Below are 19,150 nucleotides of genomic sequence, written 5' to 3' on the forward strand. Positions count from 1 at the left end.
TCATGACGATTTGACAGGACTCGCAATCTGCTTTTCCCCACACCCTTGTCACACCTGGCCAAGCGCCCTGAGGACCGGGAGGGAGCAGCAACCAGTAATGCCCAGGTACTATCACAGAAATGTCAGTCACCAGCTCAGAGAGAGCTTCCACAAGCATTGCTTCTCTCAACACCAGCAGGAAAAGCAGAAGCTCCCGCCATGAGTATCTTTACCACAGGAGCACGGCATGGCATCGCCACAAGCGAGTGAGTGGGGAAGGTGACGCCGCGGTCAGAGACTGTCAGGAGAGCAGGGAGGGGCAGTAGCCCCGCTTAAAGCCAGCAGTAAAACGCCAGTACGACCACTCCAACTGTGACTGAGGCATCAGCCCAACCACCTCAACTGTAACTGAGGCATCAGCCCAACCACACGCACACACACACCGCCCACCAGAACCACAGCCCCCAGGGCGGGGCTGGACGCGTGAGACGGGGCGTGGCAGCAGTACGTGCACTGCGCTCTGATTGGCTCCCCACCCGGAAGAGCAGCTGGTGGCTGCGCGGTGCGTGTCGTCGGGCCGCGCTGCGACCCAGAAGAAAACGGAGATGGAGTTGGAGACGCGGCGGCGGGATCAACGGCAGGACCAGCAGCAGCACCAGCAGCGGGACGCGGCGGCGGAGAATGGTGGCCAGGCGATGATGTCGGGGCAGTCCTACTGGCTGGACCTGTGGCTCTTCGTTCTCTTCGACCTGGCGCTCTTCGTGGTCATCTACCTGCTGCCGTGAGAGCACCGGAGCCAGGTCAGCCTCCGCCACGAGAGGGCAGCGGGTGCAGTGGGGTGGGGTCCCGCCCTCTGCCCGGGGTGGGACGGCTCTCCGCGGGCTGGGGCGGTCCCGGACCAGTGCCTGCCTCCACCCACCTGTCTGGGCAGGAGCGGACAGGCAGTACGCTAAGGTACCGGCTACGGCATAGAGAAGGGGCGGTGTGGGGTGACCGGAGGGCGGTGAGCTCCTGCAGGGTGCAGCAGGACGGCCTGTGTCCGGCTGGGATGCCAAGGGGTTACCCCGCGGCTAAGCCTGCGGGAAGGTGCTGCTCTAGGCTTTCCTTGCCTCGATCGTCCTTGAAGCCCGGAACGCAGAGTTATCTCCGGAGGAATGTAAAGTTAATCCCAAACAACCAGCAGCTCTTTTAAAAATTTTTAAATTTTTTTTACAAAAAATATACCATCAATCATTGTATCAGAAAGCATGCTTGATGCGGCTTCCAAGTTTGATGTGTCTTCCAAAAGACTGTATAGCACTGCGAAAGTAACCAGGCTTGTTCTACTCTCTGTAGAGCTGCTGTCTAATCACAGGATGCACCTTATGAAAACATGGAGAGGAAGAGGAAGACCATTTGTGCAGTATAAACAACTGGGAACACGACTCCATTTGCATCTGAATGCAAGAGACAAATGTGTACACTATATCATAATATATTTGTCTGTATTCCAAGTATTACTTATAAGGTTTTTACCTATTTGTGTTCACAGCTGTGCCTTGGAGGTCATGTAAGCCATCCTGACTGTGTACTTGCATTAGTGCATAAAAGTTTAAGCAGAAATTAAGATAAGTATTGTTTGAATAAAATCAGCTTAAAGGACAGACTGTAGAGTGACTGAGAATAAAATACAGCTCTTATGTAGACTGAAGTTGTAAGTTGGACTTTGTCCCCTCAATACGTGAAGCCTACCCAGCTGTTTTACTTTCAAGAAGATAATGAGGATTTGATACTATTTTGTTATACCTTTCTATTTACACCAGTGTGCATGAGATTCTAGTTCCAGCAGCTACCATGCCTCCAAAACATGCCAGTAACAGCATCAGTGTCCTACTGCTCTCACTTGCTGAATCACATAGAGCAGTTTCTGATTTCTTCGATAGACAGAAGGAGCAAGCTTACTCAAATAGCCTTTTTGAGTAGCTGGCAAGTTACATGTAAAGTTCTCTCTTCCATGGATGTCTAAGTAGACATTAATAGGTAAGTCAGGTTTCAACTTCACATACCCCCTCAAAATATCCTATCTCCCCACAGGGACACTTCTCAACAGTAGTAAATCAGTCTTTTACATTCTCAGGACAATGAAAAGGAATCTAAGTACACAGAGGCTTTTTAATTGAGCAGGTTTTGGGAAGAACTACTAATGAAAGGGGTTCAGTTTTCTGGAGTATTTCTCCCTTGTGACTCCTAGTTCCTGGTTCTAAGAAGTACAAGTCACAGGTGTGTGTTTTTTCAGGAATAACTGCAACAAAATAATTAGATTTTGGAGACTTGAAAGGATTACTGTTTCAGTGTCTTCTAACACATTACATGAAACCATGCTACTATCAGATTCAGTAGGATTCAGGATGTGAAAGAGGGCATATGCTCTTTCCCTTTATTTTTCTTTCACTGTTAAAGATTCTTCCAGTGACAGGGGCTCGCTTTATTTATGAGACCAATGCTTCAAAACAGAGTTGCCTTTACAATGCTTCAAGAACAGAGGTGCTGCTGGTACCTTTGAAATAAGCCAGCAGTTTCAGAGTTCTTATGTTGCAGAAGAGCACTCAAGTGTGATGACATTCTCAAAGAGAAAAAAGGGCTTTGCAGTTTTTCAAGTGAAACTATTAGAGACAAATACACTACTCATTACTTTTTTTTCTTATGGAATTTTTTATTCTTATGGAATTCTCCCTGGGAAGAACCTATTACAAAAGCTCTAATGTTGCTTCATTTCTCTTTTGGTAAGGAGATAGGTAAGACTAAACCTTCTAAAAGCTGGTAAGACTTAAAGTTCAAGGTATCTTCTAGTAATTTAAGTTCTCCTTCAGTCAGCTCTGATATAAAAGGTTTTACTTATTTCAGAAATGTTAAAGCTAACAAAATGTAGGCTTGTGGTGCACTGGACTGCTCCTGGAGCACATGAATATATTTATCAAGGCAAAACTCACTTACTCCTTATAGAGCAAAGGCAGTAAAATGGCTTAACTCATTAATCAGCTGTCATCAAGTCTGTGGGATTATAGTATTAAGATTGCTTCATGCTTTCATAGGAACTGAGAGAACTTTAACAGCTTTATAAACAAATATTTCAAAAGATTAATTTTAGTGTTACCACCATCTCTGCAAAACTTTAAACCACTAATACCGCTACTATCTGCCACTGTTTAAAAACATAGTCGTGGAAACCCAACTTTTTATTTTTTGGTAGAGAAATGTAGAGTACAAAAAGAATAGAAGACAAGGATATTTTAAATTTTTATCTGATAGTTTGAACAAGCAGAACTTTGCAAGAAAATAAAGTGAAGGACTGAAAAATATATTAATTACAAGACAATGTCTTTACAGTTACAAAAATTGTCTAGACTCTTACAGAAATCTATAGCCAGAAGGGGACATTTATAGAAAAATAAATAGGCACCCTAGGTATGTTAAAACAAGTTATCACTTATTAGTTAGCAAATATTATGTACATACATACATGGAGTGCAGTCAAATATAAAAACGAAGGTGCCTCATTAAGCTATTTACTTTGATTAAATACCTGGTAAACATGGGTCACATAGAAAGTTGTCTGGTAAGATTGTTTCAAGCAAAGCAAGGAGGCTAAAGTACATCTAAATTACTGCAGCTACTTATTTTAAAATTTTACCATTTGTGCTTACTAGAAGCCAAATCCACTGGTGTCAGTAATAGGCATTCATATTGCTCATTGTACAGAAGTATTAACATTGTGCATGTTTAAAATAAGTGTTCTAACATAATTCACAGTTGTTGCTGTGCTATTCATACATAAAAATACTGTCATTTCAAATACAAGATTTTTGCAAAACATTTTACAAGTTATACATTATTTACAAGTTCCAATGATCTTTGTTTTTATACAAGTATTAGAAGACAGTTTTACTTAACTGGCTATGTACATTATGAATCATTGCTACACAAACTAGAAAAGTTTTAATTTTCAGGTTCAGAAATGTCTTTTAAAAATATACAACTAGGAATCTTCCAAGTTCTTCTATTTTATGGGTTCTTTTCCTGTATTCAACTGACCTGATTTTCTTAAAAAAAACAATAATTTTAAGTTGCTGTTTACCAGCAGCCATATCTAAACATGCATAATTATTTGCACTACAAATTCTAGAATTCATTTTTTTCAAGTGCTATAACAAATTTTGAAGGTAGAAATATGCTTAATTGGAGATACCTGGTTTGTTGCATATATCATGTTCCAGTTCTACAGGAAGTCACCTGTAGTTAAAGAAAAAAACTGACCTTGACACAGAATAGCCAAAACTACTGTTTCAATGTATACCTTGGATAATTGTGCTGAACAATCACATAATGTTTATAAACCTAAAAAAGCCCTCCTAACAGCCTTCCTAACAAGGAAGAATGTTTGTTATGTATATTTAACCATCTTGCATTATTTTCATAATTAAAAGGCATTGACATTTATAGGTAAGCAGCACCACCCCAAGTTAACACTCTAACAGGAATCATGGCAAAAATTATCCTTTTTTTTGGATTGTGTCAGGCTTTGCTGACATGAATTCTAAGTTATACATTTGTTCCATGTAATAATTAATACTGAAGCAGAACTCAGCCCGTGCCACTGACAACACAGGACTGCTATGAGGGTGAAATCCTGCTTGCCCTTTTTTCCTCTCTGGGCCAAGTGCTGGGCTTCACCACTCACTAGACAATTCTGTGAGTAGATTTAAACTAACCAAATTAAAATCAACTCTATCCTCCTATTTGTTTCCAAAGTAAGTCAGGTTAATAAATGCCTGGTAAATGCCAGAGCTGCCAAAAGTGCAGGGTAGAGTGCTAGAGCAGAGAAAGAGTGCTCTTCCTTTTCATGCCTCCGCATCCTGAATGGCTGCAGGCTCAGTCAGCCTGATCTGCCCATACAGAACTTATACATGTGTAGGACTGCTCTCAGGAGAAAAGAATGTTGTAAGTAAAATCAGATGTCTGATTACTCTTAAACATTCATCAAAATGTAAAGCCAAAAGGTATGAAGTTAAATAAATAGCAGCACTGACTTTGCATGCAATTGTAGAATGAAACAACTGAACATAAGTAGTATGTAACACCTTACAAAACTAATCTTGCATGGTTGCATGGTTGCATGGTAACTATTCTCAAATCAGCATCCTATTCTGCTGTATCAGCCTTTAGCTTATAAAATTTAACCACATAAGTTAAGGTATATAGCTTACAGAGTAAACAAATCTGATAAATCTGTTTAAAAATATACACTAACATAGAGCAGGTATATTAATAGGATAGTCTATTACTGCAGTTTACTTGAACTCCCTCAAAAAATCTTACATAACACTTGCAAACCAGAACCATTTTTAAAGAATTCTTAAGGCTTTAAAAAAATATTATAAATTCTCTGGGTAAACTTGTATTAAAGACACTTGAAGGTTTGTTAAAGCACAGACTCTCGGAGAAGTCAGTTAAAATACCCATGTCACCTCCTGCTACATATCAGGGCAAATACTTTTCTACTAAAACTACACTTACTGTATTATATATTGGCATGTGTTTATCCCTTCTTTCAGTTGAAGTACGTACTGACCATAGTCTGAAGGATCACTTTTTAAACTGTATCTAATTAAAACTTAGAAAATTAGTAATAGCTGGTTGATCCTACTGCTGTGAGATACATACACCCAAAGGGACCACTTTTAATATAAACTGTAGTAGACAAACTGAGTAACAGAGGTAAGCATTAAGGCAACTAGAATGACAAGTCAAAGAAATAGAAGTTTAGCACCTCTTCTCCTCTATTCACCACTAATTGCATATTCATTTAAACAGTCATAATTCCTAAGCAAAGTACAGTCAGCTAGGTACCTAGTTACCACACACACAGGATTGAGGTTTGTGCCCATTTACAGACTATATGAAATGCAAATGTTTCATCCAGATTTTTTTCTTTGAAGGATTTACCTACTGCAGTGTATGCTTTCTACATTTGCCTTGTACCTTTGCTCAGCTGTGGTATGCCTTGGCTCAAGAGTAGCATGGTATGGCACATTCAATTCTACTCCAGCCAATGAAGGATGCTTTTCTTTGTGAAAGCTTCCACTATCTGGAAAATAAAGCTTGGGTCTCTGATGATATTTCATCCTGTATGTGTCAGTCATACAACTATCTACTGAGAAATAAGTTGTTAGGGATACACTGTCATTTCCATCCACATAGCCAGCACTTGATCCTGTATGGCATGATCCTTTCTTTAAAAGGTTTTCAGACACAGTCCAAAAATCATTAACTGGTAAGCCAGGTGGAGACTGTGGTTTATGAACAAACAGTTCATTCCCTTGAAATGACTCTTTAAGCCCTTGTTCATTTGTAAATACCCTTGCTTCTGATGCAGATTTTAAAGGTGTACCTGTTTGCCTTAGATTATTTTGCAACACATCTGTTGATATTATATCAGCTGCTGAATTATTTTCTGATCCTGAAAAAGTATTCAGAGTATACTTCTTTGGTGGTAAAGGGGGAGGAAGATTCTGATACACTGCTTCAGGCACCCAAAGAGCATCCACCCTTTGGAGTGAGTGACTGGTGTGCTCACTGGGATGGGGAAGCACCGTGGGCCTTTCCAACAGGTTCTGTGGCACACAAGGCAACAACCCCACCTTGGGATCAAACGTTCTTGCATGGTGAGACTGTGGCTGCGAAGTGGAGTGGAAGTCACTGTTGATCAGCTTCCTTCCGCAGACATTTTCTGCACAGGGGTGGGACACACCATCAGCACTATGTACAGACACATTAATTTTCTCAGATTTGTCTGGGTTAAGCCACTCCAAAGAATTCTTTTCGTTTGCCTTGTTCTTACTTTCTGACTTAAGAATTTCTTTAACAACTGGCTGTAGAGCTGATGATGGGAAAAGTTTCCTATTGGTTTCAGGTATTTCAGCTCTAAAATACAAAACCACACAGAATGTAATTATCAATAAAAACACAAAGATCAAATAACCAAAGGATTTTTTCCAAAAAGACAGCCCTAGTAACACTGCTTAAATACTAAAACTGACAAGAGCACTGAGATATGCTTAACATACAGTCATTTGATTAAAAGTTGTATTAAATCACTCCAAAGGCTTCTTTCATTTGAAATGTAAAGTGCCCCAAAAATCTGTGCAAGAGACTGAGTATCTGTATGGTAAAATAATTCCTTCAGCATTGCCAACTACATCAAACATGACCTATGCTCTATTTTAAGCATCCCTATGACTCAAGTCCAATACATCAACTTTTCAAATATTAGATGTTATTTTGGGTGCTAAATTTGTAGTAAGATTCTTGAACTTTAGCAAGTACTAAGCACTTACACCCTGTATTAGAAACAATGGGTATTTGGCAGAAGCCAAATATAGAGGTTATTACATTAAGCATAGATTGGTTAATCACTGCCTGTAGGCTTTGAAACAGAAAAACTATAGAACCACTTTGCTCAGGTAAAATGGCTTAAAACAATTTAAGCTATTTGGTTCCACTAACAGTATCAAAATTAAAATAAAAACAGACAGTATGTAGCCTTATCATTTATGAAAAATAAAAAAGACATTGTCTGTAAAAAATATTCAGTACCTTAATTTTTGCATGCATAATATTAAGATCACTAAAGAAAAAAAAAATCAGTATTTCTTAAGCTGTTAAAAAGTAAATTAATGCCACTATTAGTTACCTTTTTACTGGAGGACTGGGAGCCTGCAAATGTAATCCTGTTGGAAAATTAACATGAGGTCTGTGGTTAACTTCTGAACTGATGTGGTCTTTCCGCAGGTCTGAAGGACGAAAAAAAAATATTTCAAAATAAGCAGAAAGGCAGCCCAATTTCTTCTTTGAAATTCCCCAGAGGTTACAAAACAAACAAATAAACAAACAAAACCACCTACAAACAACTCACAACAGAACAATTAATTATTTTCAAGATTCAACATTGATCAAAAGAATTTTGAAGACAATCTGGCACCGAAGGTCAGACCAAAATATTCTGGAGGAAATGTTTTGGTTTGGGTTCTCTTTAATGTTACCAGAAATTAGGCAATTATCATAATATTTAAGTTCTATACACATGTTTTGAAGATCTTAACACTTCTCAAATTAAAAGCACATTTTCAAAAGCAGCTTTTTATAAAAGCAGTTTTATTCAAACATCCAAAGTAATTTAAATTACAAAACAAAAAATCTTGATGTTATGACATCTCACATAATGTAATAAAATAAAACTGAATTAATACTGTAGGATTGGGAGTGTCTAGGGTTTTATTGTGTTTGGTTTTGGTGGGCTTTTTGGGGGTTAATTTTTTCTGTTGGGTTTTTTTTGTTCATTTGTTTTGGGTTTTTTGTTTTGGTTTTGTTTTTTTTTAAGAAATTCATTATGCATCTTTTGAAACAGATTTAAAAATACAAAGCAAACTACTGTTCATAGAGATGTCAAGCAGCTAGAGCACAATCAGTTACGCGCTCTAAAACATGTAAGATGAGAGTTCCTGGGCCAGCACTACTACAGTCAAAACTCCAGAAGCTCCTTTTATTCACAGGCACAGAATCACTCTCTAATACACAATTTCCGAACAATGCAGCTACTAGTTAACAGTAAATAAAGGAAGCATTGAAGTATCCTCTTTGACACCACACAGAATATAACACTCTTAAGAACCAACAAGGAATAGTCTATTTGTTCAGAAATAAATTAGAAGTTTTCCTAATGCAATAATTGGCCCATTGTAATCAGTCACCTGCTCTGAAGCCATTCAAACGGATTCTTATTTTGTGCATGCATAGGCTAGAGTCATATTTATTCTATTTCTATTTATAAAAAACAGGGCTTAAATTTTAAAAAGGCAGCATACGTTGCCCGATTTCTGGCAGAATTATCTTGTGTTCAGTAGATGGTACTCTTAAGAGAATTTGCAAAGAGGTAACAAAGGCTATTCCATACTTTCATCAGCAAAAGCTACATGAATTCTGTTATCTGTTCTTAAATGATGTAATCTTACCAAGATGACATGGGGGTATCTATTCACTTGTTATTTCCCCAAGTTTAAAGGAAGACTTAGAACTTTTGACTCATGAGTCAAAAACCCAGAAACAGTAAAGAACAAAAGCAAAAACTTTGTTTTGAAGGTCAATATCTGCCCTATCTTTAACTGGTGAAAGACTAAAGACTGTATCTTTTACAAAGAACACAGCCTGTAGAGTCTATAAGGGAATATAGCACAAGAGACAAAGCTCCCATATGGCTTTCAATTCAAGACTCAAAAAACCCCCAAACAAGCAAACCCAACATTTAAAGGTAGTGTTTTAAACAGAAAAGATTTCAGTGAAAAGTTAACTTTGACTTTGAATATATTGACTTTATATAAGAACACCTCTTAAAATGGCAAATAAATCACACATACAACCACTCTTCCATTCCTCTAATGGCCTGATGTAAATATTTCTGATACTAGTTTTTTAATTTTTAATCCAAGCCAAACTTGCAAGGATTTTCACAAATTGAGTCCTTCTGAGAGGCAGTATCACAGTATCACAAACTGGTCAGGTGGAGGCAGCAAAGGTTAAGAAGCTGTTGACTGCAGCACAAAGCCAAAGCTTCTCGGCAATACCAGGTGGTTTTTGCCTTCAGAATTCCAGCTAACTTAAAAATAGATGTGTTATTTTCTCTTCTGCTGACAGGCTAGCCATGCATGGTTAAAACCAGACGAAGACGTAATTGTGAATTTTGGCTCTATGTTCTTAGCAAACCTAAATATGGGGCACACAAGCAGGTGACTCAATTGAGGACTGACAACCTTATCGATGGGTCATAAGAAGCTTACCAATAAGTGAAATATAACTAACTGTTTCCTGACATACAAACCAGTCTGCTTTAGAGCTTCATTACCATCTATTTTCACTCTCAAGAGACAATCTAGATTTTCAAAAGCTGAACAGCCAACAGGTAGGATAGGAAAGTGCTTTTGTATTATCTCCACCTACATATACAGAGTATTTATAAAAATCTACAAAGCTCTCTTTCCGGGAAAAATAACCCCCCAAAAATCTGACAAAAAAACCCAAATTAAATCCAATTTCCTTCTAGTATATTTCAGCTGCATGCCTCCTGTACTTTTGATTACCTGATTTTTCAAATTTTATTTGAGTACCTAATAAAAACCGAGACTGTAATAATTTTTTGTAAGAAGTAGTATAGCAGTTCCTCTCTCTGAACCCAGACATTTTTCTATATTCAGTTGAAATGACAAACTTACTGGAAGCAAGAAGGTAAACACAAAACTTGTTCAAAAGTTACTTTAAAAAAAAAACATGACCATCTTCAGAAAAAAAAAAATCTTGTATTCAAGAAAATGTCCTTTTTGAGCAACATTCAGTAGCAAAAATTTAAACATCTGGAAAAAAAAAAGTTCTACTCTTTTATTTTTGGGAGGTGGAGTTGTGCACACTTACAGGCATATGAGAGTTAAGTTCTGACGTGAAGCAGCAGTCAACATAGAACACCAACTGTTGACCTCCTCCCTTCATTCTGATCTGTCCATCTCAAGAAGTTCATCAGGAATTTGTTTTAAAACACAATCCTGAACCCTTGCATAATCTCTTAAACTGCAAACTTCTCACATTAATAAAGTGAGACTGCTTTACATTTCAGTCTTTGTGGGATGCTTGGAAATCTTGAAAGTGTTTTGTTGTTGTTTTTTAGATTAAAATCTTTAATTTATTATTTAACAAACCTCCAGAAAAGCATTTGCTTGTTTCTGTTTCATGATAAATAAATTAAGCAGCTGCATTCTTTAATTCACTATTCAGTTCTTCAAACATGACAGTAATACACATTGACTGCACCATATGGGTAACAACTGGATAATTCTTTTAAAGATAGTTCTATATTTCAAAATATTACTATAACTGGATGATTTTCCTATGAAAATTAGTTTTCTTTTTCACAATCATGGTTTGTTTGTGGAGTTTTCTCAAGTGACAAGTAAACAAATACAATTTGGGGTCTTCTTTACATACTTAATAGCTTCAGAATTAGTTATTAAGTTTGAATGAAGTTTTGAATTAAGTTTTGGAATTGCCTCATGCTATTGAACTGATTAATGTAATATTACAAACACTGCTTTGCATTTATTTCCAAAGGGAAGCAATTATTAATTTAAGACACTGATTCAAAGTACACCCTTTTTTGAGATCACTGAATAGGCAGGTTTTAATACTGCATCTTAAATAGGAGGCCATCAAGCACTTAGCTAGTATTAATCACAGTGTTATTCTATTCAGAGGTTAATTTAAAGAATTAAGTGCTCTGAGCTTTGATGAGGCAGGAGGAGAGGCACCTACAAAACCATACTTCTAGGATTTTTTTTTTTTTTAATTAACACCCCTTCCCCAGATCCTGAAATTGTCAGAAGTAGCAATTCCATGAAGACATCTCTGCCCTCAGGGCAGAGGGCAACCTCATCAGGGAAGGTTGTTACAAAAGCCACTAAAATTCCCCTTATGATTGAAAATTTTTGGAAGCTAGCATGCTCTGACAATTCATTTAAGTCTCCAGATCTTTCCAACATACAAGGGTTATTGTCATTTCTCTTCAGTTGAAATGCCTTGACACTGTTTGTGTCACATGCTTTTTAGAAACAAAAAAACTTAGCATCCACAGTTCATCAAGTTCAAATTTCATAAACATAATCATTAATATAAATTAATGATACTATATCTGCTTACTTAAAATCCACATTTTCCTGCCAAAATTTGATCACATAAATGAGGGATTAGCCTTCTGGGACGTATGCTTTAGTACTACAATTATCTACTTCCTACTACCAGTGAAAGCAGCAGCCCTTTATCTACATAACCACTACACAATCCAATGTCACAATCTTTATAATGTTCTAACAATAAGTTTATTTTGTAAGTCAGAGACAGAATTCCTCAACTGAACTGTGCTGAACAGTAGCCTTATTCAGCTCCAGTTAAAAATGAGGAACTGGAAAAGCACAGCTATATAAATGGTGGGAATCCTTAGAAGTCCAGCATTGTTTCCATAATAAGTTTTCCACACAAAAAAACACCAAGAGAACTTTTTTCAGCTTGCTATGAGCGCTAAGAAAAATTTTTTTACATTCCACTCCTCTCTCAGAAACGACTGAGCATAGAATCATAGAATGGCTAGGGCTGGAAAGAGCGTTAAAAACCACCTAGTTCCACCCTCCCTGCATGGGCAGGGACACCTTCAGCTAGACCAGGTTGCCCAAGGCTCCAGTCAACCTGGCCCTGAAAGCTTCTAGGGAGGGGGCAGCCACAACTTCCCTGGGCAACCTGTGCCAGCATCTCACAGGAGAGAATTTCTTCCTAATGTCTAACCTAAATCTCCCCTCTTCAAGTTTTAAACCATTTCCCCTTGTCCTCTTGCTACACACACATGTAAAAAGCCCTACCCTGACTTTCCTGTAGGCCCCCTTCAGATATTGGAAGGTTTCTATAAGGTCACCTCAGAGCCTCCTCTTCTCCAGGCTGAACAAACCCCACTTCCTTAGCCTGTCTTCATAAGTGAGGTGCTGTAGCCCTCTGATAATTTTTGTGGCTCTCATCTGGACACATTCCAGGAGCTCTATATCCTTCTTATGTTGGGGACTTCAGAACTGGACATGGTACTCCAGTGGGGTCTCACAAGACCAGAGTAGAGGGGAAGAATCACCTCTGACTGGCTGTCTATGCTTCCTATGCTTCTTTTGATGCGTTTCTTTAAGTACTATTTTCTAGGACTCCATTTGGTAGATATCTATCAATTCATGTCTTGCTTATAATATTCAGAGAGGTAGCACAAGGTAATACAACTGATAACTGTAAATAATTACCATTGTCCTTGCTAAAAGTGTCTTGACACATCTTTTAGATATCAAAACACCTGAGCCTAAATAAATTTTTAAACCCACACACATGAAATGATGAAATTCTTCAGATTAATAATTTCCACTATGTGTTATTTTTCAAAACATGCACACATGTAATAACTTTTAATTTAGTTTAGAATACATTTTTGTTATTATATTATTCAAAAGTTAGTTACTCGATTACTATAAATGAACAAACGGGATATTATAATCCTTGTTTTATGATAACTCTACAGATCACCTGTAATCATTACACTTTTTAAAAGAAAATGTACACTGCATATTGAAAGCTTTAAGTATACTGAACTACAGCACATGGTTCTCTCAGGAGAATACTCATTATGAAGCTCAAAAACATTGTTTGACCCCCCCTTAATTTTCATTCCAACAGAGTCCTTTATTTATTTTTCACTAGTGTATTTCTTTTGCTGTTCAAATGTGGATTTTATTTCCCTTGGGTATGGTAAATATAATATACTATAGGACTGTCCTGGTTTGGGCCAGGATAAAGGTGATTTTCTGTCTTGTACTTTTGCTTTCAGCTAAGTCTCTTGTAAGTAGCTCCACTTGCTGAAATTAACAGCAAGTTTCTCAGACAGTGTCTGCTTCTTGAACTGATAAGGCTCGATGTTTATAGTTACTGCTAGAGACTGGTATGCAGAGCCAAGGACACTGCTCAGCTCTGAGGAAAACTTTTACTCTCCAGAAGGAAGAAAAAGGTCCCACCTGCAGTCCTCCTTTGGGGAGGAATGGACAAGATTGATGCCAGAATTGACCAAACAGAGTATTCAATCCCATATATGTCATACTCAGTATAAGTTTGAGGCATCACAAGAGCCAAGCCACGCTTCCAGCTTCTGGCTGCCTGCCCTTCCTGCTTCCCTTCCTTCACCCGGCATCCTGGAAGGATTCTGTCCATTCCTCTGCCTGTGCTCCTGACCTGTGCCAGCCCATATCTGTGTGTTCCTGCCTCCAGTTCCCAACTGCTGCTGACTCCAGGAGTCCAGCCTGGACTTTCCCAGGGCTGCCCTGCAGCCTTGGTGATGATGTGAGAGTTATTGGGGGAAAAGGGGGGAGGAACGTGGTATTAATTTTCCTATATATTTGTATATATTTAGTAATTTTTCCTATTTTTCATTACTGTTTCATTAAATTTGTGTAGTTTAGTTTCCAACCCATAAGTCTCTCTCCCTTATTCTTTCTCCTTTCTTTATCAGGGAGGAGAGAGAGATTAACAGAGAGCGTCTGTCACTCGGTTTAATTGCCGGGCCAGTGTTAAACAGTGACAAGGACTAAGGCAGAAAAAATGTCATGCTAATACAGATCTTTGCATTGCAACAGCAGCTTTTTCTAATCCACCTGAATACAGCCAACCTGATACTTAATTTGTCTAATTTTAAATAATTGGTTGTGGCTTGTAAAAAAAAAAAAAATCAAATCTAAATTGTATATACATTTTTTAATCATATGTTATGCCATAACATTAACTTATTCAGCAAAACTATAAAATACAAAAAGACTAATTAGAACTCTGTCCCTCTCTTGTGTGATAGTGGTAAATTAGTACTAAAATTTTGGTACATCTAAATTATTTTTAGAAAATTTATTCTTTATGGAAGTTTAAGTTCTTACCGTAAATGTTTCTGTTTTGCTGGGACACTGAATGTAACACATTGTCAGCTTTTTTGGTTGACAAGTTCTGTTCACTGTAGAAGAAGCATATATATAATTTGAAGGCTTAAACTTGATATAAGATCACATATTTTATTGCTTTGAATGCATACAAGCATAAGAGCTTTGCCTGTGTGAAACTGACTCTTGTTATCATCACTGTCATATTATTTTACTTACACACTGTTACAGAATATAGCTGTATCTGTCGTAGGCCTACCCCTACTAATAATACTTAACACTGCTACTACAGACTTCACGTGCTGTGCTGATGTAGAGAAATTTAGGATTACCTGAGTCCTTTAATACAGAGAGACAAAAATACACAATTTGTAAGGCTGGTGCTCCCAGTTTGTTCTGCAGATTGGACACCCACTCATCCCAGCCTTACTCTCAAGTGCAACAGCAGGATGTCTAGAATGCTGCACATAAAAAGCAGATTTTCTTCAACCATCACATCAACTTGATTAAGAAAGACATCTGGTTCCAAAAGTTACGAAATTTTTTTTTTTTTTTGGGAGGGGGAGGGTTGACAGTTAGATGCAGTGATGTGAATGGTCTTTTCCAACCATGATAATTCTGTGAAATTCTGTGAAACAATAGAAAAGTGTGTCATCTCTGAGAAAGAACTACAGAACTGCTGGCTGCATTTTCTCATTGTAAACTAAACAATTCTATAAAAGTTTGATAAAGTACTAGGGGGGAAAAAAAAGTGTAGGAGGTAGGTTTTACAAAAAAACATTGCTACTTTAGTGCATGCCATCCATGTGGTACTACATGGTTTCCAATTTATCATCAATTTTTCATGTCTGAAACAAGCATTTTTCAGATTACCTAGTCCAAACCCCCTTTCTCTAGCTCAGTCAACTACACCAGGCTGCCATGCCCAGTTGGGTTATGAGTATTGCCACAGACAGACTCCACATCATCTCTGAGCAGCATACTTGTTACTAACATATATCAATTCTTAGTAGAGTTTAATACAGTTGGGCTACTAACCCCATTTTTGGCCAGTTGTAGTAAAGTTACACTTTTCAGCAAAGATGTCTTTCAAAGAGGTAAATCAAGTGATCAACATATATCTGAGGTGTTCTAGAAAACCATATTTCAGAACAATTAATAGTAACAGTACATAAAGTTCACCTACTGCCACTCCAATCTCCTTGTCAGGGGCTTGTCTGTACAAGTCTTCCAGATATGATTTATATAGAGACGTATTCCATTACACGTGGCAAGTTACGCACAGTCTAAAGAACTAAAGTGTAGCAATTACTTCAAATTAATGCACTCTGCCCCACAGCAGAGCCATAATAACATCTCAGTGCCTTCCAAACAGAACTAGTCTTGCAGCCTCAGAATGAAGCTAAACTTAATTGTCTACATCCTCATTTCTAGATATTTTACTAGCTTTCTACATACCTGACCTCAAGTATATTAAGCTCCTAAGTCTGTTCTTGTTGTTGCTTTTTTTGGTTTTATTTTCTGTAAATACAATACATGCCATTGGTAAAAGCATTAGCATTACCTGCAGGAAGCACTTTCTTTAACATTTTTGACGTCTGCAGGATTAATTCCTTCAATAACAGGTGAGTCTGGATTTGCAGATCCATTGCTGATATGATCGCTGCTTTCATACCCAGATTCTGTCCTCTGAATTTGCCAGTTATCACCATGGATTTTTCTCTCTGTAAATCCTTTGATTTTTTCAGCATTCCCTTTTCCCTCTGAATCCAGTGAACTTCGACTTCCTGTATCCTGCTTTGTTTCATCTTCATATATAGTCATTAAACCTTTCTGGATTTGGTTCTGTTTTGGCCAGTGGTTAAAGCTTCGGTCCTTTTCATGCTTAGATTTACTGTTCAGATTTACCTTGTGCTTTGGGCTGTGCTGTTTTTTCTCAGTTTCATTGAAAATGCTGTCTACATTTAGCATCTCTCTCATAGGTTTCCAACCTTTACTTCTGCTTCTGCTAATGCTTCCTTTGTCTCTGGAATCTTGACTGGTGTCTGTATCATAGTCAGTGACAACATCAGACCTGGACCTGATCATTGGTTTCTCTCCAGCAGGATAAGCTTCTGTTTTATTTGATCCAAGCACCTGTGCAGAAAGCTTCGCTTGATGAGGTGCATTGTCATGCTTACTGGAGCCTCTTCCCTGGCTGCTGTATATGCGCTGATCAGCACAGTGTCTAAGTCTATTTCCAACTGGAGGAGACCCCAATTTAACATTGGAACAATCTTTCCCAATTATATCTTTTAAGGGAAAAAAAAAAAAAAAAAGAAAAGGAAAAAAAGGTGAGTTCTCATTAATATTTAACTGATAGTATAAGAAACATGAATAGTCTAACAATATCTCAACAAATTCAGTACCTATCAAAACACTGAAAACTGGGAAACTAATTTTACAGTGTGTTCTCTTAAAAGGAGAAATGAAGTCTGAATGGCTAGTATTCATAGAATCATAGAATTGGCTGGGTTGGAAGGGACCTCAGAGATCATCGAGGTCATGCTAAAATCATGCTAAAAGCTATTTAATCCACTGGTCCTCTGGTCATATTTTAACGGTGTACCTCTTTGTCTCCCAGACTCTTTTCTTGGTCCTCTGTCTGCATCTTTTCGGAAGGATGAGAATCTTTTCGTATCAGCAGCTTTCTGAGCACACTCTCTGGATATATCCTTTAGCCTGTCTTTTTGATCGCTGTAACCTAACTTAGCTGCAAAAGATTTCTTAGTAATAATCTTTGACAAAAGTCATTTATCATCAAGACACAAGAATATATTTATGTGCCATACCATTTAGTTTTTAATATTAGTACTACTTAATAAGATTAATTACATAATACAGATTAAGAAAATGAGATGTATAGTACAGATGTAAATGCCCCCAAGGAGTCCACTAGCTTAAGCTAATGAAAGTAAACCAAGCAGAATCATAACAAGCATGTCTTACAAACACGTCTTATTAAAGTTGAAAGCTCAAGCTATTTTCAAAGCACTTACCAATAACATCAAAATTTATGAATTATATGGAAAAATTGCGTTTAAGTTTAATCCTGCCTAAATGTGAAGGTTTACTTTTAATAAAAGAGTAGAGGCTCTGTTTATGAAAACAAATCCTAGTATTTCTGAAAAGGTAAATTCTGACCACTTTCGAGTCATCACTCCATCAGAAAGATACTGAGCTGAGCATTCTCAGTTTTAAAAAGTCTAGGAATTCAACACTAGAGAGGAGAAAGATGTCTAAAGAGAAAGCAGCAACTCTCTATCTCAGAAGGAAGTTCAGTACAAAGGCACTGCCAAGTAATGCAGATGTTGCTGCCTCAGATGACTTCTTACAGTTTGTACATAGACTAATGTACACACTGAATGGGTTTTTAAACAGGTAAGACAACTTTTGCAGTATTCTTTCTAAATATAAGATAAAGTACATTTATATATGGGACTACAAACACCACAACACATCACTATACTATTAGGGAACAGTGTTCTTCAAAGGGCCACTGATCCACTGAGCTATGCCACATGCTCCAAAATATTGAATAACCTTCAAGTTTCTCATGTGCCTTTTAACTAACAATACGACTGGAAGGCAAGATGATGTCTGAGGAATGGATCAAGACCTTAAAAGAGCCACTTTTCAACAGCAATAATAAGATGTAATAAAAAATATTTTGCATTTACAGTTCTCCAGAAAGGTTGACATTTTATGGCACATATTACATTTAAAAGTTGTTAATCAAACATGCTTTCAAATCAATGATGGAATTCATACATACCTGGACCTCTACCACCACTAGCTCGAATATGGCTTCTACTGAATGCTGAATTATCTGGCTGAAGTTTTTTATTAGTCCTCTGATTAGCGAGGTCTCCAACTCCATTCTCTCTTATGTGGTCTGATTTAGGAGCAGAACTCTTTTCGAATCCTGACAAATAACATATCTATCTTTAGCAATGAAAGGCTTCTTAATTTAAAGTTTCCAATATCTAAGTTAAAAAATAAAAGAGCCTTTTAATTCCAGATTAGGAAAACACACAAAAGAAAAACCACATAAAAAACCCCATTTCAATATATATATATTCAATATATAAGAAGGTTCTGTAATATTTTATATACTGCCATATTTATAGTGGTAGATTGTACTAGAAGAGAGTCCCTCAGTTCTTTTTTCCCCTGGAACAGTGTATGCCCTGTTGCTTCTCATTATGTAAACAGGAACATATAAAATTCAATTAGCCTTTAATTTATTTGTAGATTATGTTTAACATTAAAAACAACAACAACAACAAAAACAACAAAAAAAACCTAAACGAGAAAAACAACAACCCCAATACAGCAATACAAACCCAAAGACTGGATTCTTTATATACTGATGCCTCTGCTCTACAAATCTTGGAGATGATGTTTCCTGCAGTTCTTTGATTTTTCCCAAAATTCTGAATTGAGGTCTGTGTGTGTATATACATGTACATACACAAACGTGTGTTCCAGATGTGTTTCCATATTAATACAGAAGTTTTACTTATATATCTTTAGAGAATTTTTAGAGGTATTTTGAG

At 37.4% G+C, this 19,150-nt stretch overlaps 1 protein-coding gene and 1 long non-coding RNA gene across 2 annotated transcripts in view; one reads left to right on the forward strand and one right to left on the reverse strand.

Annotated features, from left to right (window-relative positions):
• The first annotated feature begins 440 nt into the window (after positions 1-440).
• Positions 441-1,664, forward strand: LOC115598321. Its single transcript, XR_003987569.1, has 2 exons — positions 441-779; positions 1,315-1,664. It is a non-coding gene; the product is annotated as an uncharacterized LOC115598321 (long non-coding RNA).
• Positions 1,665-4,895: 3,231 nt separating this feature from the next.
• USP53 (ubiquitin specific peptidase 53) overlaps positions 4,896-19,150 on the reverse strand; it is a 35,201-nt gene continuing 20,946 nt past the window's right edge. The window contains exons 11-16 of the mRNA XM_030450664.1: positions 18,367-18,516; positions 17,161-17,304; positions 16,117-16,843; positions 14,553-14,626; positions 7,709-7,808; positions 4,896-6,939 (exon numbers count right to left, since the gene is read on the reverse strand). Coding sequence (XP_030306524.1) covers positions 5,958-6,939; positions 7,709-7,808; positions 14,553-14,626; positions 16,117-16,843; positions 17,161-17,304; positions 18,367-18,516 — 2,177 coding nt within the window. The 3' untranslated portion in view covers positions 4,896-5,957. The remainder of the gene's footprint in view (positions 6,940-7,708; positions 7,809-14,552; positions 14,627-16,116; positions 16,844-17,160; positions 17,305-18,366; positions 18,517-19,150) is intronic.

This window comes from Calypte anna, chromosome 4B (assembly GCF_003957555.1).
Source record: "Calypte anna isolate BGI_N300 chromosome 4B, bCalAnn1_v1.p, whole genome shotgun sequence".
In the NCBI taxonomy this organism is placed as follows: Eukaryota; Metazoa; Chordata; class Aves; order Apodiformes; family Trochilidae; genus Calypte; species Calypte anna.